Genomic DNA, 19899 nt, shown 5'->3' on the forward strand with positions numbered 1-19899 from the left:
AAACTGCTCTCCATAGAGTGCAATAATAAAGGTTATTTTGACCCAGATTTGCGAGTTCAATGCCTTTAAAATATGGAGCAACATGAGGAGCTTTTATTGTTAAAACCTGCTGCTGTTTCCGCCTCATCCTCCAGCCCTGAGCTCTGGCCATGCAGACCGCACCTCCTTTTTAATCCGCAGCGACTCCTGGAAAATGTTTTATTTCATCTGAACATGCAACCCCAAAATTTGCAGAGGACCGATAACTGGACTTTCTCATGCAGACTAGACGCGCATTATTTTTACGCATGAAATGATGCGCTCCCATCATGGAGGATCAAGAGGATTTAAGTTTATGGTAAGATTAAATGAACTCAACAACTGGAAGCGAAACGAGGTTGTATAAATGTATAAATGTGATATGCAAATATTTCCGTAGAGACCTTTTCTGTTGTCTTTTTCTGAAGCGTACCAAGCGTCGATTATTTACACGCTTAATTTCATCCGTAAATCTGAGGCGTTGCCAAGATTTTGTAAAGATGTGGCCCAGTAAGAAAAAAGTAAACATTTCTATCCCCTTTTTACGGAAGAGGATTAAGGCCACTGAAAAGTTAACTGATTTTAAAATGTTATTTTAGTATAATATAAGAATAAAGTCAGAATTGTGACTTTAATCTCAGAATTGTGACTTTTTTTTTGTCAGAATTGACTTTTTTTCTCACAATTCTGACTTTTATCTCAGAATTGACTTTAATCCCAGAATTGTGACTTTTTTTTCTCAGAATTGTGACTTTTTTTCTCAGAATTGTGACTTTTTTTTCCTCAGAATTCTGTCTTTAATCTCAGAATTCTGTCTTTAATCTCAGAATTCTGTCTTTAATCTCAGAATTCTGTCTTTAATCTCAGAATTCTGTCTTTAATCTCAGAATTCTGACTTTTTTTCTCAGAATTCTGACTTTAATCTCAGAATTTTGGATCTTAATGTAGATAGGCACCATGAAGGAAGAGATGTTGGAGCACTCAGCTTCACTGACAAAGATGTGAGTTGTTTGGGAGGGCCAGTAACACATTGGTGGAAAATGTTGGAATTAGGCGACTTTTTACGTGATGCTAATTAACACAAAAATGCTATTTAATTAATGGAAGGGCAGAAGGGGATAGGAAGGGAAAGAGAGCTGGTTTAGTCTTAAACAGACATGGCAACAGCTTGATGCTAACATGTTTGTTAGCTGTCAGAATTCTGAGATTAAAGTCGAAATTCTGAGAAAAAAGTCAGAATTCCGGGAAAACGTTTTTCTCATACTGAAATAAAATTTTAAAATCAGTTAAATTTTTAACAATTTTTTTCAGTGACCCTTATCTTCTTCCGTACCTTTTTTAACCAAATACAGTTAATATTATGCAACAGATTTTGGCAGGCTTTTTACATAGGATGAAAAAGTCTGAGTTAATAATGTCTTTGGTTAGATGCTGCCATCCAAAGTATATATAACCCCTTTATGCTTGGAAGAAGTGAATATGTGACCCTGGGACCTTCCTGCTGACCATCATGGGATGTGGCACCTCTGCTACCGCTGTAACACATAGAGAGACACCAGAAACGGGTAAAATTGTATTTCATATCTTGTCTTTTTGTGTTCAGTGTGGGCAAAAAAATAAAAAATAAAAAGTTGAACAAGCCAGTATGAATTGGTCCATCATAAAAGAAGAGCATATTTTAAAACTAAAGTTTGGTTTGGTTGCAATAAAGAAATTACACACAGGATGCAAGTAAAGTACTAAACACAGAACTGATTGACCATGTGGACATGAACTTTAACCTGCTAAAGTTTCTATCTAAACTACTAAAACAAAATCAACATTTTGTTTTTATATTTGCATTAAAGACAAAGGGAAAAAAAAAAAAACCTTAGAAATAACATGGATCTTGTAAAGTAAAATAAAGCTGATTGAATACATCAGCAATGCAGACTTTTCCTGAATTCTTCTCATAAAGACAAAAATTAGTCTTCTAGGCAATTTCAGGGAGAAAGGGTAGCGATAAAACATTTCATGACAGGAAATTGGATCAATTCCAGGAAGGGAATTGTTTTACAACAATGATAGGTAAAAGATTTTGGTGTGAGTAAATGCATATAATTTAATTAAGCATTTCAAGTGAAATTATGAACTTAAGAATGAATGAATACAAGTTGCATGTTAAAAATGGACACTAAAAGCCATGTAGAATATTATAGAGTGTTGTTAAACAACATTATGTAAAGATGGTCCAGCACAGTTATTTTTGATAGGTTATTGATACACTATATCCATTTGTTGTCTTTTGGAATAAAACAAAAAAACAAAATTTCTTCCTTAACTATGGATTTTTATTGGGGTTTTTTTCTGTTTAACCTTATAAACAGCATTTTATTTAGTTATTAACTCAGTGTTTTTTGCTCATCGTTGTCATTGCTTTGTGTTCCTGACTTGTCTTCACAGCTTGTCTTGTTTAATGAGTGTTGTTACTCCCAAAAGATTGTTTAATTTGTTCCGATTTTTTTTCCAGTCCCACTGTTGCCCGTGACCTCCCTTGTGTCTTGTTATCGTTCCCATTTTGTTTGTCTGTCTGTGAGTCTTCATGTGTGTCTGTGATTGCTCATGATTTTATTCAATTACCAGCTTCTCTTGCTGTATTTTCTCTCACAGATGAAGCCGTGAAAAGTCCCAGCCCGGCTCTGAGTAAGATTCTTTTTAGCCCTGACTCTTGGCAGAGTGTGCACCTTTATATGTAAATGCATACATATTGAACCTTGTGCTCTTTCTTTGTGTTTATCTGTTTTTATTTCAAAGATAAATACAAAGTTGCAAGGAGAAGGAAAATATTACATGGTTTCATTCTACACAGGGGCACGGTGGTGGGAGTGTTATGCTCTGGGGATCTTATCTGCAAAATCAGAAAAAACTAATCAGATGTAATGGTAAAAACGTATGGAGATAAAAATAGTAGTGTTGCGCCGATGCCATTTTTTGGCCCCGATACCGATACCCGATACCTGGCTGTGCAGTATCGGCCGATACCAATACCATAATAATGTAGAATAATTGCCATCATGGCTTTGTCAAGCTTGCTTACCTTTGTGAAGCAGGAAGAAAAGTAGAACTTTTTATTGCCTACCAGGAGTGGGTGACAATAGTTGAATAAAATTATGGCTCTCAAAATGGTATTGGTGCCCTATTTGTTGGTACTCGCTGATACCGATACCATCATTTTAGGGCAGTATCGGGGCCCCGTCCGATACTGGTATCGGTATCGGTGCAACACTAAAAAATAGGACAATATGTATAACATTTTAGAGGCTGGGCAGACCTCAGACATGAACTCAGGTTTGTTGTCCAGCAGGACAATGGTCCTAATCAGTCTGGACTTCAATAAAATGGTTTTAATCAGTAATTCTCAATTCTGTTTTTTAAGTGTCACTTTTGTTTGTGTTTTCAGTTGTGCTGCGACACACTTGACTTTTTTTTATGAATGGTTAACAGGCTTCTTTCAGCACTTTATGGTTACAGAGGGGTCATTCAATCATTTCAATGATTGAATGACTCCACTCCCATTTATGTGGGAGTAGCGGCCCAGTGGTTAGAGCATAGAGCTTGGAATCCTGAGGTTGTGAGTTTGAAACCCACTCTCACAGACTGCCACTCTGGGTCTCTGAGCAAGAACGTTAACCCCAGACTGCTCCCTGGGCGCTGCACAGTGGCAGCCCACTGCTCCCCAAACGGATGGGGTAAATGCATTTTCTCTATTGTGAGATCATAAAGTAATTTTTTTAAATATAAATCGTGCTGCAGCACAGAGACATCTTAGTAAATATTCTAGTTAACGATCTTGTCAAGACTTACAGATTTATATATTTACTTATTATTGAAACCATGTTTAATTTTCCTTTCACCTCTGCCTATAATATGTAATTATGATAAAATACATTACAGTTTAATCTCTATATGTGACCAAAAAAGTTTAAGAGGATTTCATCATTGTTTTTGCAAAGCACAGGGTCTAGGGTTGGAATTTAATACCTATTGTGTTAATTTATATAGTCCCTTTATAATATAAAAGTTAAAAACACTTGAAGATCACATACTTTAGTGAAACAATGTATAACATCTGCAACATGTTATTTCACTTCTCAGTCAATAAAGTCTAACATCTGATTTGTCACTGCAGCAATGAAGGCAGCTGTTTTAATTCAGCGGTGGTACCGGCGCTACATGGCCAGACTGGAGATAAGGCGGAGGTACACCTGGAACATCTTCCAGTCCATCGAGTACGCTGGAGAACAGGACCAGCTACAGGTTTTTGTGTTGCAGACATTTCTAAATGCTGCTCTTTTAGAGGTCGCCATGTGTCCATGACATCATGTGTGCTTTTTGTCTTAAATTCTCTAGCTGTCCAGTTTCTTCACATACATGCTGGACAACTTCACTCAGCTTAATGGAAACGGACCTGGTGAGACACGATACTGCTCACGTTTAAATGTATTGGTTTCAGTAATTATAAGATTCTGCCCTTGTGTGTTATGGTTTGAGCAATATATATTTATATTAATATATAGATATGTTAAGGTTCCATTTTGCCCTCTTATTTGTGTCTTTATTCAAACATGTTTTTTTTAAATTAAGTATGGTCTGGTTTTCAGAACTACTCCAGAGCTCAGTGAGAGGTGATATTTTAGTATTTGTTGTAATCAACTTGGGTTAAGTTGTAGAAAATGAAATATAATTTGTTGTAATGAGCACCATTTTTGTTAAACAACCATGTTTTGGTCTAAATAGGAAAGCCCAGTTAATGCCCTGTTGCTTAGTAACAGCCATGAACGTTACACGGCCTGTGTGTCGGTGTGTAGCTTTTTCAACTGTTTAGGTGTGTATTGCACCACTCATCCGGCTGAAAAGCAATACCCTTCTACGACAAGCTAATCCGTACCTCATCCTTCTGGCTGATTCTCTGCTGAACACGGTCTTTCATGCATTTTAAATTCAGCCAGTGTGCAGGGAGGGTTATTGGTGTGTGCTGCAGACATCTGTGTTTTTTGTTTGTGAGTGAGAGACCAAGGGTAGAACAAAGGGCATTTAATGGGCGGCAGACAATGCACCTACAAAGGAGGTCTGTAGGTAGATGACTGCTTTTTCCTTGCATATATTAGAGGCTATTATTTTTTATTAGCATATCTCGATGCCCTCATGCCACATAGAGCTGAAACAGAAAAAGTGGCAAACTATTTTAAAATACATTCTGGAAAATAAACCATATGTTAGAGATATTTTTAAAGGAAAACGTTTCTAATCAGATTCAATATTTTTTTAAAACACTCCAGACCAAAATTTGCCCTACAATTTTGTAGAAATTATTAAAATTACAAATATCCTTTTACTGTAATTTTAATTTACTTTATATTCTCTAGCTAAATGTAACCCTGTACTGATAGCTATTGAGGATGTTCCGGAGAAGCTATTTCATTGCCAGTATGATGCAGACATTGCAGCTTTGAGTATTGACCCACACCTATAATTATCTGATATATATTACTCCCTTTTATAGTGTAGAATGTTTGTAAAGGCGTGATCAAGTAATGTCACTGTTTCAGCATGCTATCTGGGATTGTTAGATCCAGGCTGAGATGTTCCAATATTAGTTTTTTTTTTTTTTCAGTATCGAAACAGAACATCCCTAAAAGCAATATAAGGGATTGTCCTGTCCTGTTAAAAATTTCATAGTAATTTGGCTGGAATGCAGAAGATAAAGTTTGTCTTTTTATTTATGTTAGTTAAGAGCAAATGTAATCGCAAGGTTTTACCAGTAAAGTGCAGTTTTTATAGATGACTATTAAATGTGCCCATCTGAATGGACTGCATAGCATATATTTGTTCAGCCTTCTCTTGATTATTGAAATCTGTCTTTACAAAATATCACACAGAAAAGGCATCTAAATTTTTGAAATTAGCAAAACCTTCTGTTGATTACAGCCAGTCACCCCCCCCCACACACACACACATATATATATATATATATATATATATATATATATATATATATATATATATATATATATATATATATATATATATTAGTGCTGTCAAAATTATCGCGTTATTATCGCGTTAACGCGAGGCCATTTTAACGGCGATAATTTTTTTAACGTGAGATTAACGCTATGTGGTTTTATGGTACAATTTTCCAAGTTCATCCCGCTGCAGCCTGCGAGAAGGTTCGAAAGCGGAGAGCTCCTCAAGGAAAAAAGACGCTCATACACTGGGTGACGCTAGTGCCTTTTCTTTAAGCCCCACCACCAACAAACAAGTTGAGTGTCTGGTAACTAGTAGCAACCTGGAATACGCTGAGAAAACAGATTACTGAGGTGAAATGGAATCTGCTACGGCACACTTGCTGTCTGTGTACGCCACAGGTCGGTATCGTGTGTGTGTGGGTGTGTCTGTGTGTGTTGTGTGTGTGTTCTCATTTTTGTTAAGAGGCTGAAAAGTAACTTTCTAGAGCATAGACTACCTCCATCTAGTGATGTCGGTCTATTGATTTTGATGTATTGATTGAAAATTGTTCATTATTATCTTGGTTAATTAACATCTAATGTTAACTGTACTACATTTAATAGCAGTAGGGTAAAATGCTTATCTTTGTTCAAAAGACTGTATTAACTGTAAAGACTGTCTTTTACATCAGCCTGTTTTCAGGGCCTTTTTTTTGGCTACATATTTCTTATTTTTTGCTACATGCCTCCCCATCTTCTTGCCATATGTTTCTATGGCATAAATCAGTGTCTTTGACCTGTTCTCATAAAAAAAAAAAGAACATTGGCACAAACCTAGCCTGTATGTATTTTTTGTATGTCATCGAGAGTATTTAAATGATTTTCAATCAGAAAAAAAATTTGCGATTAAAATGCGATTAATCGCGAGTTAACTCAGGCATTGATGCGATTAATCGCAATTAAAAAAATTTAATCGATTGACAGCACTAATATATATATATATATATATATATATATATATATATATATACATACACATACACTTCTATGACGTATGATGAAAAAAGAAGGGAGGCTCATTCATACCTTCCTATTCTGTTTACTAACAGATGAGAGCGGCCTCCATTCTACATTATGTATGTATGTATGTATGTATGTATGTATGTATGTATGTATGTATGTATGTATGTATGTATGTATGTATGTATGTATGTATGTATACATATATATATATGTATCACTTCTATGACGTATGTTTATTCTAGACAGCCATGTGATGCAACTAAGCAATTTTTTGCACCTTGATTGAAATTGATGAATATTTGAACATTGCATAAGGAGTGATCCCAATTGGTTCCAAAGTGTTAAACTACACACAGGCTGACACAAACTTCTCCCATTGATTCCCTCTCCTCGCATGTTGCAACCCACCACAGCCCCTCAAATTATAACCCTCTTTTCTCTGGCAAAGAGCTTCTTCCTACAACAGTTACTACAACTTTGTCAGGTGTGAACAATGTTTCATGTTTTCAGTTGTACAGGTTAGTTAGTGGTCTACAAATTGGAATCTGGGCATTTAACAAATTCAACAACTGCCCAGGAGAAAATAACTGAGTGCAGAAGTCATCAGCAGTCTGCAGTAGAAAGCAAGAACTCATGCTAGGATGGCTTCCACAGCTTAGAGTGACCTAAAGACAAAGAAACAGATAAATGTATACTTCAGGTATCAGAATAGATAGAAAATAAGTGATCATAGCTTCCTATTAAGATTCCTGGTAGTATTTTGACATAGATGAAATACAGTTCAGCTCAAAATCATTTGGAGTTACTCAGTAAGCTTCCAGATGGAGAATCACTGGAGTCACAGTTTAGGGTGATGGAAATTAGGCCTTCCATCCTACCAAACCAAAAACTATGAGCTTCTCACTGCGTATGAAATCACTACAATAGTTAAGGGAGCATTCAATTAGCTTGTCAGCAATATGTTGAATAATTTGACTGCTGTAATGTCAGTAAAAATCATTTCTCTAATATTGGAGAAAAGTAGAAATGAGTTCTGATATACCAGTGTTTGATTTGAATGTAAATAAAAACAAACATTTAAAGTTTATACTTTTTAAAATATTTAATTATTGCTTTAGAGATGCCCATTTCACTTTTTTTTTTAGAACAAAGTTCTGAGTTGAAGGATGATCATTTTAAATCTAAATCTGTCATGGCTATAAATAATATATTAATTGTAGGTCGCCTTTGGTTTGATAAAAAGATTTAAGGGTTTCTCGTGGATTTAGTGTGATGATTTATGTTTTGAGCTAAAAAAAAATGCACAGAATGTTTTGTTAAACAACAGCCTTCACTTTTAAACAATTAAGCAATCAAAATGACTACGGTATTCAGCATGTAAACTGGTCCACATATCATGTCCTGCAGATTTGATCTCCCAGCTGCTGGACCCTGTCCTTGACCCCTGGTTTGACAGAGAGACCTGCTACAAAACAATCTCCATCCCAGAGTCTTACACTGGACCTCGTATTTCCTTTCCTCTCTCTGTCTCTGATACTAATGCCCTCCTCAGTGCATTTAAGGAGCAGCAGGTACCATTGATGACCATCTGATCCATCTTAATGAGACATTTGCTCATTTTTAACACGGTGAATTTCTTTTTTTCCAAACAGGTTCTACATGCCAGGTATGTCCTTCAGCTGCTGTTTGAAACCAAAAAGCTCCTCAAAGAGATGCCAAATATTATCCATTTGTCGACGTCTTACACCAAGGAGATCACCATATGTGGTGAGAAGTCTCAGCTCTTCTTGTTAACATCAGAGTAATTTGTAAATCAGGTCACAGAACACCTGATGTCTTTGGTAGTGTTGTAAGCACAGCTGACTCTGCCATTAACTGTGTGTTAATGGCAGCCTTCTAAGATATTTGCACACTGATCAGGCTCTTGACTTCTCTTCCACAGCTGCCTCCTCATACCCACTTGCATCTCATTTAACTCAAGAATACTTGTGACAAAAAGCAAAAGACACACACTGCATGTGTTGAGGGGGTTGGGCCATTTGAAGATTTTCACCTTTAGTTTAGAGCTTGATTTACAATTTACATATTCAGTCATTTAATTCTTTTTGTTTTAAGTTGTTCATTGGAAACAATCTTTATCCAATTTGGAAACAGTTTTGAATTATATGTTCTGCATGAATAGAAAATTGTTCCCAAGTCTCAAATATATATTTATTGCTTTAAAAATTTGAGGAATATGAAGGTTGTAATTCCAATCACCTAGTGCTCTGCCCATGGCATGATGCTAGCATTAACATTTTCTAAATTGGTACAGATCACATAAAGATTCACCTCAAACACGTCTTATGATTGTGAAAAAGCAGCTTAAATTATGCTTCACCTGTCAATAAGACTTTTTTGTACAAGGTATTTGGTTTGTCCACATATATTTGTGCTTAAGGTGTCACATTTTGAGAAGGGCCTTCTTTCAGAATAAGACGCTGTTTAACTGGGTTTACTCTGCATAGTCAAATGTATTTGAAGGTAACTTTGAAGCAGCAGGATGCTGCAAAAAATGTAATGATCCTTAACAAACACAACTGTTTTTAAGAACCTACAAATTGGGCCAACATTAAGTTCTTGAAGTGGCCTATTTAAAGCCTTAACCTTGTGAAAATTTGTAAACAAAACAAGACTAGAATAAAACATACAAAGCTGAACATGTTTCTCCAAGATGGTTTCAAAATCCAGTTGTACCCACAGTTTAATTGCTATGAAGGACCTGGAAACTGCTAATTGGCATTTCAGCAAATATATACACATTCGGAAAAGCAGCTTAAATATATCTTACCTTGTTTGGCTCAGGGAACATCAAGAAAAAAATGATATGTATGGATTAGCAATGTTTCTTTATGTGCAGGTGACCTTCATGGCCGGCTGGATGACTTACTTCTGATATTCTATAAGGTACTTTAAAGCAGAAATGTTCCTTGTTTTATAAAAATACACAACAGATGTTCTAAAATTGAAAAATTGGTCAAAAGGCACTTCAATCTTTGTTGGTTTACAGAATGGACTACCTTCTGCTGAGACACCCTATATCTTTAATGGAGACTTTGTGGATCGTGGGAAAAAGTCTGTAGAAGTGGTTATCCTCCTGTTTGCCTACCTTCTGCTTTACCCAGACCATATGCACCTGAACAGAGGAAACCATGAGGATCACATAATGAACCTCAGGTGGGTTTGGGGCAAGAAAGTTCAGAGAGATCAAATTTTACCCCCAGAAGACCTGATATGTTTTCCTGTTTCTTAGATATGGATTCACAAAAGAAGTAATGCAGAAGTATAAGGTAGCCAACCTGAATGGCATTGTACTATTCTGTGCACCATATTCTGCAGATAGTGATGGCTATTGAAATTGGCTGGAATAAATGTAAATTGGTTCATTCTCACGGGATCTATTTGTTTTCATGCATGCAGACCCATGGGCGGGAGATCCTCCAGCTGTTTCAGGACGTTTTCAGCCTTTTACCCATCGCAACAGTCATTGATGCTAAGATCCTGATTGTGCACGGAGGAATTTCAGACCAGACTGACCTGGAAATGCTCAACTCCATAGAAAGACACAAGGTCAGAGAAGATCAATGTCTCACTAATCACTTCTTTGTATGTCTCAATATGTCAGATTGACTTCATGTGACTAAGCCTCCGATGTGACCCCCTGCTGAAATGTCTGTCTTGTGTTACATGTGTTTTTCTTGTACAGAAGGTTTTTTTGATACCTCAAACTGTATTATGTCAAGGATAAAGTGTGAAATATGCGTCTTTTTTTCCCCCCTCTCTTCCCCAATGTGGCTCCTATCTTTCCACAGAGATAAAGGCAGCGCTATAGGTAACCGCCTGGGACCTGGGAAGCCAGCTTAACTGGTGGGAACCTGGCAAGCTATAAGAATGCGCTGTTCTGCCGAATTGCAGCGTTCTGTGGCACGCATGGCCTCAGTCAATCCGTTCCCCCCTTTCAGCCCATATTTTGATGAACGGTTGTACTGAAACTGAAATTTCGATTGCAATGTAAATTTAAATTGACAATAAAGAAGTTTGATTGATTGATTTGATTGATTAAAAATACAAAAAAAAAAAGAAATGAAAAAAGGTCACAAGCAAAAGATTCATCCTTGCTAAAGCTTTTTAAATCACTTGTCTGTCCCCCCAGGTGAAATCTGCCTTGAGGTTTCCCAGGCACAGCTTAGAGCAGCTCGACATTGGTCAGTCCCACCGGCTGGGCAAAAGAATGAGATCAACAGACAGCTCGCATAGCAGTCGCAGCTACACTGAGAACCACAGAACCCCCAGTCTGAGGTCTAAAAGCTTTTCCTCACATGCATATGTATTTGCTTTTAAATTTTGTAAATATTTATTCATTTATTTTACAAAAGACCTGACCTTTTCTGCTACCTGTTCTCTTCTTCAGAAAGAGGAGATGTGGGGTCAGCCGGAGAGACAGCGGAGCCTCCACTTCTTCCTCCTCATCTTCCTCGTCGTCCTGTTCCTCGCTGTGCTCTCCTCGAACTCCCTCCTGCATCTCGCCTCAAACGTACCCATCATCTCCCAGCACCCCTCACAATGTCCTCCAGGTGCCTTTCCTGGACTCTCTATGCTCGGTTCCACTCCCATCGCCTCCACAACAGGAACAGGAGTGGAAACAGGTTAAATATTGGAAAGAAAATCATCATCTTTCTTTCCTTCCTAATGTTTCACTCAACGTATCTCTGTCCACTCCTCTATCTACTAGATAGTGGATATATTGTGGAGTGACCCTAAAACACAAGAGGGCTGCATGCCGAACACTTTCAGAGGTGGAGGCTGCTACTTTGGTCCTGACATCACTCAGAGGTTGCTGCATCAGCACAGGCTGCAGCTTCTCATCCGCTCTCATGAGTGCAAACAGGAGGGATATGAGCTCTGTCATGATGGAAAGGTAGGACATCTAACTGCCCCTTATGGTCTAAACACTGTACCATGCATGAGCTGGCAGGAGTTAACTTGTAAATCTTGTAGGTGATCACCATATTCTCAGCTTCAAACTATTATGAGGAGGGAAGCAACCGTGGTGCTTACATCAAACTGGGCAAGGAACTGGTTCCTCGCTTCTACCAGTACCAAGTCAGCCGCACCACCCGCAGGCTCACACTAACACAGAGGTATAATGTCATCATTGATTGAGATGAGGAAACTGTAAAATATTTTGTCCTATTTGACAGCCAACCAGTGTGTTTCTGTGTAGAATTTGCAGAAGACGAACATAATAGCAAAATTATGCAGTAGATGTGGTTTTATAGATAAGATCTAAGACAGGAGTGTCTGTACCATAATAGTTTGGTGGTTTTGTGCTATTGTTTTTTTTTTATTATTATTATTCGCCAAATTTTGACAAAAGTAATATAAAATAGTTAGAAGCAAATGAGAGGAATCCAACACCCCCGTTTGCTTACCTTTGCCTAATCCTCCTTTTCCTCTACCTTCCTTTCATTTGTCTGTGAAATTATATTTTCTGGACCTTAATTCCAGAACATATTTAGATTTGCATTTGTTACACTGAATACATGTGAAGAAATTATTAATTTATCTTTAATTCTGTGATATGGGCTGTGCCTATACGTCCTGTCATGCAAAGGATTGTGGGGTTCCATAAAGGTCCTAAGCGCCAGATTGGAACATTTGAAGATTCTTGTGTAAAATTAACTATGGATCCGGAGCATCCAGCTTTCTTTTCCTATCTCCTTTCTTTCTACCAGCTCTATCTCTATAAAAAAAAATCATGGCTTCTGCTAATGCACTGCTGTTCTGGCTTAGAGGACCAGAATCTAGGGACCTAGCTTCTTTTCTGTTTCATCCCCTTTGAAACAAAATAAAGACCCCATTAGTGCCTGTGTATTCTTTTTAGAATATCTAAGCATGGGATTATTAATTTTCAGGACTGCTTGGTCTTAAAGTTTTATCCAGGAGCACTAAACCTGGAAGGTAAAAGTCTAGTGCCCCTAGTGGCTAAATGTGATTTATTGTTGCCTCAGTAGAATCAGAAGCGGATTTATAGAATAAGCACCATTAAGCGTTACAGCTACATTTGATCACAGTGCTTTTATTGTGTCTTGTAGACATGCGTCACATAATGGCTGCGTCCGAATGTCCGCTCTAACCCCTAAATCCCTCAATCACTATATAGAGCGGGGACTATATAGTGGACTTTATAATGAACTCAGTTAACTGACCGTTCAGACAGGTGACCAAAACTTTTTGCTCCCCGTTGATCATGTGACTACGCCTCCGTGCATGGTGCCTGCGCCATCTTTGTTGTTCTTTGTAGTGACAGCGGGCTGCTGTGACAACAAAAACCATAATTCGGGGATATATCTGCTCGTCCAGTGACCATGAATGATTACTACTTTTCAAGGTGCATTGTGGGAAATTTTGATTCTACTACTTTTCATCCATTCTGACACATCTTAAATGGAGTAACCACTATATAGTGCCCTATATAGTGATTAGGGCAGATATACGAACATAGCCTATGTGGTTGTGATTCCCCAGACAGTCTTTCAATTGTTTTGCATACGTCAATTGCAGAGTTCGTGTAGCTGAAGGCTCAGCTCTCAGGGCCCTTAAGGAGAAACTGTTTGCCCATCGATCTGAGCTTATGGCAGCCTTCCAGCAGTATGACCAAAATGAAACAGGTACTTTTTCTCTCTCCAGCACAAACATGTGGTCTTCCTTGTTAACATATGTAGCCATTACCTGAAAGCCACTTCTTTGTAACAGGTTGTGTGTCAGTCGGTGAATGGGCCAAGGTACTGGAGTCTGTTCTGAGACTGGACCTGCCATGGAGAACTCTTCGTCCACACTTGGTTCATCTAGCACCAGATGGCAGTGTTGAGTATCAGTCCAGCTTTGAGGACGTGGGACCAGGAGCTCCTCTACCACAGGTGAGGAGCTAAAATCTGGAAACACCCATGTTGTGAGAAAGTATCCATTGATCTTAGAGATTACATGCCACCCTATAAACCAAACTAAAATCATAACTGCTATAATTCAGTTAATAAGTAATTATTTAGTATTAAAATGCTTCATATTCTTTGCTTCTTTTAGGTTGCTCCCAATTTGGCTGAAACTCTGTTCAGATACAGGACTGACTTGGAGATCATTTTCAACATCATAGACAAAGACCATTCAGGTAGATAAAACTCTGCAGTACACATTTTTAAAGTCTTCTTCAGCTTGTTCAACATGTTCTCTACCAATGAAGGCGTGCTCATTTTGGATGTGGCTGTGTTAAGGTCTGATCTCTATTGAGGAGTTTCGCCACACCTGGCGCCTGTTCAGCGCTCACCTGGGGGTGGCTATTGACGACAGCGCCATCGACGAGCTGGCCCGCAGTATTGACTTCAACAAGGACGGCAGCATAGACTTCACAGAGTTCTTAGAGGCTTTCAGGGTGGTGCACAAGCTGGACATGAAAGAACAACTGAGCCAAAAAATGGGCAGAAAAAAGTATTCATAAAAATATGACATGTTTGAAAGAAGCTAAAAGAGAGGAAAGATTAAAGAAAGGCAGAGTAAGTAGAGTTGGATCCAATCTATCATTGACTGGGAATTTTGTACAGTTTCTTTTAAAGGGGTCATAGAATGCAAAGCCGAGTTTACATTGTCAAAGATAAATAACGATAGTTCAGTGGGTGAAATGGACGTACAGAAAAGTTCAAACCCCATCAACGCCTCCTTTCTCTGCAAATTTGACAATTATACACTACCACCATAAAACGGGCGAATCCAAACGAAGCCCCGAGGTGACATAAACTGCGGGACTTCACGCCCTGAAACTGACATACCAGCCCACTGGTTGTATGTCTGCTGAGCCGCTGACTAGACTGAGCCTTGAGCTACCCGTCCTCAGCCAAAGGAGGGGGCTTGGGGCCGGTAAGGCAAGCTGGGAAGCACAAGTCCACCTGTGTCCAGGCTACCGGGTCGGGGTCGGTCACTCCGTTCCCCGCTGGCTCCCTGCCCCCATCTACTGGGGTTCCCGGACCAGCCCCGAAGCTGACAGCTCGGTTCGAGTGTACTGCACTACCTGCTGCACTGTAGTCGACCAAAACCCTAACCTGTCATTTTATTCTACAGTAGGGCTTTTAACCAGGCTTGCATTAGGGCGCATAGAACAGCAAATATATCATTTTCATCCCAACCAATGTTACACACCCTATTCAGAGGCCTTAAGGACCAGCACCAAATACCCTATATAATCATTCTATGACCCCTTTAAGGTTTACTAACTTGTTTTGATTTGTTGTACGGACTCTTTTTGACTGGTTTTGCAATAAAATGTCTTTTGAAATAAAGAAAATGAAAATTAGCTACTTGTTATGCTCACCATTCTTGTTTATAATTAAATTATTACAAAAACATGCCCCTCAGAAAAGTCACTTATAATTATTTCCACGTGGAATTGGGATGTTTATGTGCTTTAGATACACTTTTTTTGGCGTAGCTTTGTTGCTTTGTTCAGTATTTATATGAATATTGTGCAAATGTGTTAAAACTTTTCTGAAATCTGACATTTTAGATTTAGAGCATCAACTTTGTTCATAGCTTAAACAGATGTGTTTCTATATTTTTCCAATATCTTTTTACCAACCATTGTAGAAAAAAATTGATGGAGCTTTATAGATAGTAGAAATAAATGCATATAAGAATAGAGTTTAACAATTTGGAATGCATCCTGAACGCATTACTAAAGCAAACAGTACAATATATTTTTTAATCCCATTACCTGTTGCATTTTAAAGATCTTGTTTTGTTGAAACTGTGTTTTCTAGTGCATATTACTGTAACAATAGGCATGCCTTTTTAATCCACATCTTTTATAGCTTTTAGCAGCCCTCTTTAACCACCTTTTTTAATTCTCTCTAAAGTCATTTTGATTTTTCTTAAAATGTTTACCCAACTCTGATTAAATTCCAGGATTTTGGAACTTAAAAATGAAGGACCATGATTGTGCTATTTTCTGTTTTTTCTTTTCTTTTTTCAACTGTTAATGTAACACATTAGTTAAAATGTAACCAAAAACAGCTCAAATAGCCTGGTCCAGGAAAAGCCCATTGAAAGTTGATTTCACCCAGTTGCATTCGCTGATCCACACACACCGATACGCTGACAGGGCCTTGTTTAGGAGTACATCAAAATGTGGTAGGCCATAAAGCTGGAAGCAAACCCAAACCATGTTGATGAACTGACTTGTTTGGACATTCCAAAACTTTGTCTTCTGATAAAACCATTCTGTTAAATTTCACACATGATTCTGACTTAAATACTAAATAATATAATTCCTGTTAATCATCACACTTTTGGCAAGCACATTAATCCCTTTATTCAAAATTAACTAAGAGCTGTTCTGAATTCCCTCTATATGTTCCATTTTTTCTTGTGAATTTGCTTCAGCAAAGTATTAGATCCAAAACAGCCACTTTTTGTCGCACCTTAATCATTGAATTTTAACCCCTTTCCATTTTGACGTTTCAATTAAACTACTGGATACTCATTATTTTTAAAGATGTGAAAACCTATATTAATTATAATGCTCTGATATTTTATTTGTAAATCTCTAATTTTAATAGTGGTTTGTACTGGAGTGTCAGTGGGTTTCAAACTCACAACCTCAGGATTCCAAGCCCTATGCCCTGACCTCTAGGCCACCATTCCGCCTAATTGATATGATGCTAAAGAATTTGAAGAGTTTTCCTGCAATGCATCAACACCACTTTTGTAGTCCCACAGCATGATGCTACCATCTCCCTGCTTTAGGACTGCAGTTGTCGCTCAGCTGTAAAAACATTACCCAGACTCCTTAAAACAGCTGCAGATTAAAGGTGTTGATTAAAAATGTTCTGCTGGTTTGCTACATCTGAAACCTATTAAACGAAAAAAATGTGCAAAACAGAAAATGACTTGTAAAAAAAAAACAAGGCCTCAGTATTATAAATCCAGTAGTATTACAGCACACATCACAATTTCCATGAATGAATAAAACTGGTTTCTTTAACACCACCATGAATGTTTCTCACCTGGATTTTAAAGTGACTGCTTATGGGAGTGCTTGTGCGTTAATGGGCTCCTTTACTCTGGTTGTCTACCTCTGTGAATACAAGCATAGAGAGCTGTTTAACACATCCTGTCAGCCTGGGAGAGAGAGCTGGGTTTGGTTTTATTTGAAGCTTTTTATAGCAATTTTTATGCAAAAAAACATTAGCTAAGCTAATTCTCTTATTGTCACCTAAATATAAAATCTTGTAAGGCTGGTAAAGATTTTGTAAATGGACCTTTAAAAAAGATCTTGTTGCTTTTGTATCTGTATTTAGTGTTTGTGCTATTGCTTTACTTCTCTCTTCTTTCTTTTGAGATGATCAGTTTTCTGGTCTCTACTACTTCAAACTTTTCTTACTTTTGCTACCCTAGTTGTTTTTATTTTCTCTGCTCAGCGTATCTCTCCTGTTCAAGGCTTCAGAAAGCTGCAGCAGCACTGATAGCTATGGTGTTATTCCGAACACACAGTAAGGTGGGACTCCTGGTGGCATCAGTCATATTGGCTTTCATCCATGTTAATTAAAGGGGTTACTAAAAGGGTGTGAAGTGTTGAGGAAAGCTATAATTGCAGGAACTGCACCTGCAGTGTTTGGAGACACAAGGTGTCGTAGGTTTAAGAATCTGGACAATGGACATTTTTCCAGTCTGGTGGACTCTGGTGACCTGCTGCCATCTGGGATACAACCTCCATGGACACAAAACCAACAGCTGTGTCTCTGGACACTGGTTTCGTGACCTTCCAGTTTTATTTTGGTAATGTGTTTAATTCTTTTTTTCCTAATTTTATCCTTCAATCTTATATCTTTTTGTCTTTGTAAATATTGTTTAGTTTGAATGAGGTGGACAGAAGTAGTCTGAAGTCGCTTTTTTTCTAAGATTTTATTAAAAGAGTTGGATATATTAAAGTTGAACATAATTAACCTATGCTGGCCAGGTTCAGGCTGCTCCCACCCAGGCTCCATTCTCCATGGGACGAGCAGGATGTATATATATATATATATATATATATATATATATATATATATATAATCTAACAGTCCAAAAAAGTTTGATAAATAAAACCATTGACTGTGGCTCAGATGTTTGTTTTTAATCTAAAGAAAGAGGGTTTCATTCAAGCCTCGTTCTGCCACATGTTGATGGACCCTTGGGCAAGGTATATTCAGTTTCCAGTTGCCTATGTTGAATTTCTTTGAGTGGTCAGTAGGAGCAGAATATGGATAAAAACATTAAGCTTCTTTCATTATTTAATGAATTCTGTTGTTAGTGCTTTTTTTTTAGTCTGTGCTTGAAAAAAAAATCATCCCTCTTATTACTAGTATCTTCCTTTTTTAACACCGTGTTCAGTTAACAATGGAAACTGTCTACAGCTCTGCTCTTTCTCCTCAAAGTGCAACCAGAAATCTAATTGGACACAAACCAGAACCTTGTGCCACTCTAGAACCGATTCCCTTTGCAGACCTGTAGAGGTTGAACCAGTTACTGATTTCTTTCTGTTTTTGCACACTGATCTCTTACTGGCACTTACTTTTACCAGCTGAGGCAGATTCCTGCAAAACAAACGTCCTTCACGATGAGAAAGGGTGACTAATTCACTCACTTTAGGATGTTTGATTTTTTTAAGGGTTCAGGAACAACCCCAAATTAGCTGAGAGATTGATGAGATTGTTTCAGCACTTAGACACCTGGTACTTCACACACATTCCTGTTCCCTGACACCCTGTCACTATGTGTCTATTTGGATCCTCTGCAGAGGGAGACAAAACACAGAGAGATAGAGACGGGTTTGGAGAAATGTTGATCAAACTTCCACCAGAGGCTCCTCTTCTCCTCTGTGTGTCTGTGTTCTGTCTAAGGGACAGGATCCAGAAAACTGTTGTTTGATCCAGAAAACTGTTGTTTGCTCATTAAAGGCTGCACCAGCAGGCCAATATAGACACACAGCAGAGTGGAATGTGTCATATTTTGTACCTGTATGTACCGCAGTCTGTGTGTCTTTCTGTTTGGTACTGTAACCAGCTGGACCGAGCGACTGGAGTCCAAGTGCAAATGATTATTATCTGAGCTCTGCATATAGCTTAATGTTATGTGTTTCTATGCACGTAGATCTGGATGAGTGTGAGTAGAGGCAGCATCAGTGACAGCAGAGCTGCATTAACACATTTGGTGTAGCTGTCATGTTTGGTACTGACCTGCCCCTAACAGATCTTCCTGCACTGTTAGGCCTGTGGCTGTTTGCTCCTCCACAGTTGTTTGTTTGTTGTTTTAGCTTTAAGGATCATGTAATAAGAACAGAAGAAGGAATCGCGTTTCTATGTAGAATTAGAATACAACTTACCAGGATCCTACAGATGCTCATGCTTATCTGGCTACATCGTAGCAGGTGATGGTCACAGTTTCATTGCATTGTGTCCTGGATACAGGAAACAACTGGTCCCACCATCTGAGAATTTAACTGGTGTGTGTTGGCAGTTTATCAACCTGCCAGGCTCCCTGCGCTGAATCTGCCCCAGAGGATACACACTGGAAAGAGACAGGTGAGGCTGCAAAGGTTGGTGTTTCTCTGCATCTTTAGGGAACACACTTAATACCAGGTAGGGTACATCTAAATCATTATGGCAAATATAACAAAATAGTTATTTTTCTGAAATTACAAAAATGATGCAACACAGCACTTAACATGTTTCAGTAAAAGAAATAAAAATAAAAAATAAATATATATATATATATATATATATATATATATATATATATAGCTATA

The 19899-nt window shown here is 38.0% G+C and overlaps 1 protein-coding gene across 1 annotated transcript; it reads left to right on the top strand.

Annotated features, from left to right (window-relative positions):
- Nucleotides 1–126: 126 nt before the first annotated feature.
- On the top strand, nucleotides 127–15448 carry ppef1 (protein phosphatase, EF-hand calcium binding domain 1). The gene is made up of 19 exons (XM_038283195.1): nucleotides 127–337; nucleotides 1447–1583; nucleotides 2668–2700; nucleotides 4187–4314; nucleotides 4408–4468; nucleotides 8436–8599; nucleotides 8681–8795; nucleotides 9928–9974; nucleotides 10078–10244; nucleotides 10321–10357; nucleotides 10488–10637; nucleotides 11221–11366; nucleotides 11479–11713; nucleotides 11800–11985; nucleotides 12066–12208; nucleotides 13632–13738; nucleotides 13824–13987; nucleotides 14151–14235; nucleotides 14339–15448. The coding sequence occupies exons 2-19, from the start codon at nucleotides 1529–1531 to the stop codon at nucleotides 14560–14562; spliced, it is 2247 nt and encodes a 748-aa protein (XP_038139123.1). The 5' UTR covers nucleotides 127–337; nucleotides 1447–1528; the 3' UTR covers nucleotides 14563–15448.
- The last annotated feature ends 4451 nt before the right edge of the window (nucleotides 15449–19899 follow it).

This window comes from Cyprinodon tularosa, unplaced genomic scaffold, assembly GCF_016077235.1.
Source record: "Cyprinodon tularosa strain WSP-4 unplaced genomic scaffold, ASM1607723v1 ctg191, whole genome shotgun sequence".
Lineage (NCBI taxonomy): Eukaryota > Metazoa > Chordata > Actinopteri > Cyprinodontiformes > Cyprinodontidae > Cyprinodon > Cyprinodon tularosa.